The sequence below is a fragment of the Spermophilus citellus genome (genome assembly GCF_964194105.1).
Source record: "Spermophilus citellus genome assembly, chromosome: 6".
NCBI lineage: Eukaryota > Metazoa > Chordata > Mammalia > Rodentia > Sciuridae > Spermophilus > Spermophilus citellus.
The window spans coordinates 138793430-138800431 of NC_138187.1; the positions used below are offsets into that span (position 1 = coordinate 138793430).

The 7002-nt window shown below is 32.2% G+C and overlaps 1 protein-coding gene across 2 annotated transcripts in view; it reads left to right on the plus strand.

Annotated features, from left to right (window-relative positions):
• Positions 1 to 6625, plus strand: part of ASPM (assembly factor for spindle microtubules) — a 47138-nt gene extending 40513 nt beyond the window's left edge. For both annotated transcript variants that reach the window (XM_081300316.1, XM_081300317.1), the window contains 6 exons: positions 205 to 396; positions 578 to 770; positions 1345 to 1499; positions 3043 to 3219; positions 4206 to 4375; positions 6491 to 6625. In XM_081300316.1, coding sequence (XP_081156442.1) covers positions 205 to 396; positions 578 to 770; positions 1345 to 1499; positions 3043 to 3219; positions 4206 to 4375; positions 6491 to 6596 — 993 coding nt within the window. In that variant the 3' untranslated portion in view covers positions 6597 to 6625. The remainder of the gene's footprint in view (positions 1 to 204; positions 397 to 577; positions 771 to 1344; positions 1500 to 3042; positions 3220 to 4205; positions 4376 to 6490) is intronic.
• The last annotated feature ends 377 nt before the right edge of the window (positions 6626 to 7002 follow it).

The following is a 7002-nucleotide window of genomic DNA, read 5'->3' on the forward strand; positions in this document are numbered from 1 at the left end:
TAGCATTGACAGCCAGTTTGGCTTCCCCCTTCACTTCATAGCAGCTTCATATTATCTGCTTTTAGAATTCAAGGAGCATGTAAACTTCACATGGTTATGAAGAATGCTAATATATATAAAATATGTATATAAATGTATGTACGTTTTTGTCTACTTTTAAAAATGTGTGTATTAAAAGTGAAAAAATCTTCACATTTTAAACAGAGATGGTTTCGAGCAAAATTAGAACGAAAGAGATTTATTGAGAAATATTATAGCATCATAAAAATTGAGCATGAAGTTCAAGAATGTATGAACCAGAAAAATAGGGCTGCATCAGTAATACAGAAAGCAGTACGTCACTTTCTCCTTCGCAAAAGACAGGAAAAATTTAATAGTAGAATCACTAAACTTCAGGTAAGTGAAAACTCTATGGTTTTTGATACAGGAATAAAACCAAAATTGAGGTTTTAGTTGAAATGTATCTGTTCATATCATATAAATTTACTGAAAATATTTATTTTGTAGAAGTAAATGTGTATATAAATTCAAAACAATACGGGCTGTAATCTTAAAATTATTCTTTTATCTCTTTAAGGCATTATGGAGAGGCTACTCTTGGAGGAAGAAACATGATTGTACAAAAATTAAAGCTATACGGTTAAGTCTTCAGATGGTTAATAGGGAGATTAGAGAAGAAGATAAACTCTACAAAAGAACCACACTTGCACTTCATTATCTTTTAACGTATAAGCACCTTTCTGCCATTCTTGAGGCCCTAAAACACCTCGGTTAGTTTGTTATAACAATATCTTGCATAAGATTAGGAATGCATTTTTTATATTTGAATATTTAAAGAACATTGTGATTACACAGTATTAACTAAGACTTCATTTTTTTCTTGGAGCATTGTAGTGGGGTTCATTTTGCATATAACTTTGTATGCTCCATTTCTTTTGGGGGGGGGGGGGCAGAGGGGTACCAGGGATTGAACCCAGGGGTGTTCAACCACTGAGCCACATCCCCAGTCTGTTTTTTATTTTTATTTTTTCACTTAGAGACAGGATCTTGCTAAGTTGCATAGGGCTTGGCTAAGTTACTGAGGCTGGCTTTGAACTTGGGAATCATCCTGCTTCCACCTCTAAAGCCTCTGAGATTACGGGCATGTGCCACCACACCCGGCCAGTTTGCTCCATTTCAATCCTTTGTAGTTCTTCTTCTCCCAGTCCCTCCCCTGTCCTCTTTCTCTATTCAATTGGTCTTCTTTCTGTTTATTTATTTTTCTACTTAGTACATTATAGTTATATATAAACTTGGAATGCATTGTTGTTACTGGAAATTAACATGTGTCTTTTTCTCTTTCAGAGGTTGTTACCAGATTATCTCCACGTTGTTGTGAGAACATGGCTGAGAGTGGAGCAATTTCTAAAATATTTGTTTTAATCCGAAGTTGTAATCGTAGTGTTCCTTGTATGGAGGTCATCAGATATGCTGTACAAGTTTTGCTTAATGTAGCTAAGGTAGTTTTCCATTTTAATAATGAAATAATCATTGTTCAAGAAATGTAACTCTGCAAATTAATAGATAGATAGAATTGATAGAATTTATATAAATTGTAAAATAAAGATATTACTCTGCAGGATTAAATACATACGTCCACATATACACACATCCAGTGTGGACTGGAGGAGTCTCTATGAAGTAGAGTAGAAATGCTCTAAATTAGAAATTAGGCTGGGAATGGTACTGCATGCCTAATCCCAATAGCTCAGGAAGGAGTCAGAAGGATTGCAGGTTCTAAGCCAGCCTCAGCAGCTTAGAGTATAAGCAACCTAGTGAGACACTGTCTCAAAATAAATATTAAAAAAAAAAAAAGCTGGGGATTTGGCTCAGTGGTTAAGCACTACCCTTGGTCTCAATCCATGGCACCAAAAAAGGAAAAAAAAAAAACAAAGTTTGAAATTAGGCCTCTAAATTAAAATTCATGTAAATAAAGAGTCTTGATGGGGAAAAATATTTAATTTATGAATATAACTATAGATATGAATGCTATTTTGTTGTTTTATTTCTATTACTTTTATAATATGAATAATAGTATTATTGAGAACTTGCCAATATTTTTGTTCATTATTTAATTTAATCCTTATAATAATCCTGTAAAGTAACTCATATATTTCCCATTTTATAGAAAAGGAATGATAATGCTTACAGAAGTTGCATACAATCAGTGGTATTAAGATGAGACATTTACCTTCCTTGCCCACCCTCGAAACCACGACTGTAGTGTACCCAATATATTGAGGAATAGTGGTTAAGAACATAGACCCAAACTAATGAATTTGAATCCCAGTTCTGCAAGCTGTTATAGATTATTTGGCCTCTCTTTGCTTTACTTTCTTCAACAGTAAAATGAGTATATAAAAAAATAATACTCATCTCAAAATGTTACTGTGAAGATTAAATGAGTTAATATACTTAAAAGTTTTTGATACATAAACATACCATGCAAGTGTTAGCTATTAATGGTTTCTTATTTTTATGTTAGAATGATTATTTTTTGAAACCATGCAAATTTCAGTATGAATGTAATAGTATCATTAAATAAAGCATGAAAAACTAATCCTAGATTTATTAGTATCAAATTTGTTTTATTCTAAAGTACATCTTCCTCTCAAGAAGGATGTAAAATAGTGTAATTAGATCTTGCCTTACTCATTATCTTACCCTATGACTAACTGTAACAGATAAGTTCTCTTTCATGAGAGAGTCTTGCTAAAATGGTCTTCTCTTTAGAAGCTTGCTTTTATTTACTTCAAGATATTCTTTTTTAGAGATTTTAGCTTTAATTTGTTTTATGTGGAACTTTTGAAGTGGTTAGGAAAGTAAAAGATTAATATGCATATAAGATTCAAATATGATAGGAGTAATAAAACATTATCTCATGAAGTCCTTTGTACCTGTGGCAGATACTTCAAAGATTTGGCTCTAAGCTGTCTTTATGTTTGGGCAGTTTTAAAGGTGTATGCTTATTACAACTTTTAATTTCATTCTGTTCTCTTCAAGTATGAGAAAACTACTTCAGCAGTTTATGATGTAGAAAACTGTATACACACATTGTTGGAGCTTTTGCAGATGTACCGAGAAAAGCCTGGTGACAAAGTTGCAGACAAGGGTGGAAGCATTTTCACAAAAACTTGTTGTTTGTTGGCTGTTTTGTTGAAGACAACAAACAGAGCCTCTGTAAGTATTGATCAGTTACTTTTCTTTGAGCTTATTTTCTATGTTCTTTCATGTATAGATTTAATGTTTTTCCTTTAGTAACCATTACACTAAAATAGGATTTTGCATGTGATCAAACTTGGGTTTTTTTTTGTTGTTGTTGTTTTTATGTTTTGTTTTTTGTTTTTGTTTTTGTTTTGCCTAGTATCAGTGTGTGTGTGTGTATTCATTGTTTCATTTTGATATTAAAGAAACTGAATTCTGAAAATAGAATTTATTTCAGTCATGTAAATAAGAATTTCCTACTTACTAGAGAGTATAACAAATTACCTTAGCAGGGTAGGAAATAAGATACGTATAATTCTCTATCCACCTAACATAACCATAAATATGTCTCAAGCTTTTCTGTGCCAAGACATCTGAGTTATTCTCTCCAGGTATCGCAATCAACATAAGAGTAACCAGAGCCCTGCCTTTATCCTGATAACTGTGGAAACCACTGAAGCATTTTAAGCAAGAGAATAATATTTTCCTATTTAAGTTTTAGCATCCCCCTGGCTACTGACTGAAGAATGAATTTGTGAGAGCATGTATAGATATGGGGAGACCATTAAAGGAGGCAAATGTAGATAATGTAGTGGCTAGACAAGAGATTGTGCTTCACCTAGGGTTGTGTCAATGAGAGATAAGTGGATGATTCTAGAAAGTTGGAAGAGGTAAAATTCATAGGACTTAGTAACTAGATATGACAGGTTATATTGAGTATAGTTCCTTTTTGCATTCAGTATCGAGTTAAATGTACAATTTTTGAATATTTCTCCTCTTTATAATTGTCTTACATATTATTTCACAATTTAAAATAATTTGCATACTATACTTAGAGAGCCGTGCTCTTGATTGTTAAAAGCTCAAAAGCCTACTTCATAGTATTCAAATGATTGATTTTGTTATTCTAGGAGAGATTGAATTCTTATTAGGTTTTAGTAAACGTACACTTTCTTTTTTAGGATGTACGAAGTAGTCCCAAAGTTGTTGACCGCATTTATAGCATCTACAAACTTACAGCTCGTAAACATAAAATAAATGCTGAAAGAATACTTAATAATCAAAAGAAGAATTCTTCCATAGGCATTCCCTTTATTCCAGAAACACCAATAAGGACCAGAATAGTTTCAAGGTAAGCAGTTAATTCTATTCTGTAATTTCATGTCACCATTCATTCATTTAAATAAATATTTGTTAACACTATCATAAGCAAGATATTGTCCTTAACCATAGAGAAACGACATATGAATAAGAATAGATTATCCCCCCCCAAAAAAAGAAAAAGAATAGACTATTCAGTAAATCTAAAGGAATTGATTTCACTAAATAATGAAATAATACTGATGTAGCTTTGGGTATTTAGTAGCTATTCAACAAATTCCTTATGTTAAATAGTTCAGACCTAATGCTAAGAACCTTGTTATATCAGTTTTATTTTCCATGTTATTCTCTATTTTTATGTGGTGCTGAGGATCGAACCCAGGGCCTCATACGTGCTAAGCGAGCACTCTACGGCTGAGCCAAACCCCAGTCTAATCCAGGATGATTTTATATCAAGATCTTTTACTTAAGTATATCTGCAAAAAAAAGAAAAAAAAACCTGTTTTCTTTTATTCTAAATAATGTAACATCACAGATTCTGTGACTAGACATAGATATATTTTTCAGGGTCACCATTTAGCCTGTTATAGACCCATAAAGATAATTGTGGTTTAACTAGTTTATGTTACTTTTTTTTTTTTAAGGTGTGTTTGTTTATGTGGTTAGTCCCCATGATCAGGAGTAGAAATCATATAGAGCTGCATCTTGAACTACAAAGTGCTTAAATTTGGTTGTGCAGCATAAAGCTATGTGGTTCAGGAAGAATGACAATGAGCAAACAGATTAATGAGTAAAATAATAAAGATAGTGACAACTACTAAGATAAAGAGAATGGCTGAGAAAGCATCATGTGATTTTTAAGTCCTGGAGGGTGAGTTGAGGAGAGGATAGCACAAAGTGGGCAGGAGTATTGCATCATGGCATGGCTTTTGTTTTGAATAAGCTTGAGAAACCTACAGCATAAATAAGAGGAAAATATAAATAAGCCATTGGAAAATCATGCCTATGGTTGAACAGAAGAACAAATTTTTAGATAAAAATTGGAGTACTGTTGGTTTGAGGATGTAGATAGCACTTAAGGCCAAAAGATGAATGAATGTGATCATGGATTGAAATTTCACTCCTTTATATCACTCCTTTCCATCGTATGGATACATACTGCATTTTGACCATAACCAATGGTGAGGCATTTAGATTTTTAATAAGAAAGAATAAGAAGATGGAAGTGTATATAGTAGGGATTTGTGTGAGAAGATACATGAGCTCTCCCCTGATTGATACCATTTTCTCCATGTGGTGTGATATTTTAAACTCAACAACTCAGAAGTAGCTTAGAGGGTATGGAAGGGATATTTGAAAAGAGGAAAGAAATAAAATAGTCATCTGGGAGAGTAGAAACATACTAGGCAATTCAAATGCCCATTTGACATAAAATAAAAATGTATAGTTTCTTTAGCAATATCTGTATAGGAAGGGAGAAAGAAGATATTTCTATTTAATTTGGAACCCAAATAGAATTTTCTAGACAAGTTTGATAGGAGAAAGAAACAGAATGGAATCATATTGAGATAACTAAACTAGTTAGGGAGGAAAGTGAGAATAACATTCTAATGAACAATAGGTATGTGTTGAGGTCAAGTAAACTAGAGATCTCAGCAGGGTGGAGGAATTGGTTCAGTGACTGTATTAAAGCAGATAACATGGATAAATCAGAAGTGGTGATAAAGTCTAGAATGTAAACTATGTGAGAAAGGATTGGTTAAGAAAGAATGGAAGGAAAGGGTTGCAAAAACAGAATGCTGTTGGGTTTTTAGCCATATAGATGTTGATATTAATGAGAATGGTAGCAGGAGTTGGGGGAAGTCCAAGAGCAGGTTCGTAATTAGGAGATGGTCAATGAGCAAAAGATGGTAGCAAAATTAGTAGTATAAGCTTCAAAGAAGCCAGTATCATAAGGAAATATTCTAGAACTGATAATTGGCAATAATATGAAGTTCTTCCACCTCTTTGAAAAGGTTGTAAGAGAAATGATGTGTCATGAATTAGTTAACACATAAAGATAAAAATTAACTCTTTTAAGAAATTAACTCTTTTAAGAAATGTACTGTTTTAATGCCATATTTTTATTTTTATTTTTTTAAAACAGACTTAAACCGGATTGGGTTTTAAGAAGAGATAGTATAGAAGAAATCACCAATTCTCTGCAAGCTATTCAAATGGTGATGGATACACTTGGCATTCCTTATCAGTAAATATAAACATTTTCAGTGTGTACAGTATAAAGAAATATTAAAGCTAATCATGAATATGTAAATTGCTTTTTGCTTTCTATGTACAACTTCTAAAATCTGACTTTGTATTAAAAATAAATATATTACAAATAACTAAGCTGTTTATTAAATTCTTCATTGTTTTTTATTTAATATAGCTGTATGCATATAACAAATAAATATGTCATAAGATGATTATAATACTGTTACTCATGTCTATTAAAGTGTTATATTAGTTTGAATGTAGTCATATTCCTAAAAGGAAAGGAATCAATTATTACCTGTTTTATTGATAAGCAAAAGCATTTTACCAAAACACATGTTGAAAGTCAAAGATTCTATCTATTCACTTAGAAAATGAGAAGAGCATAAAATATTCCCACACATG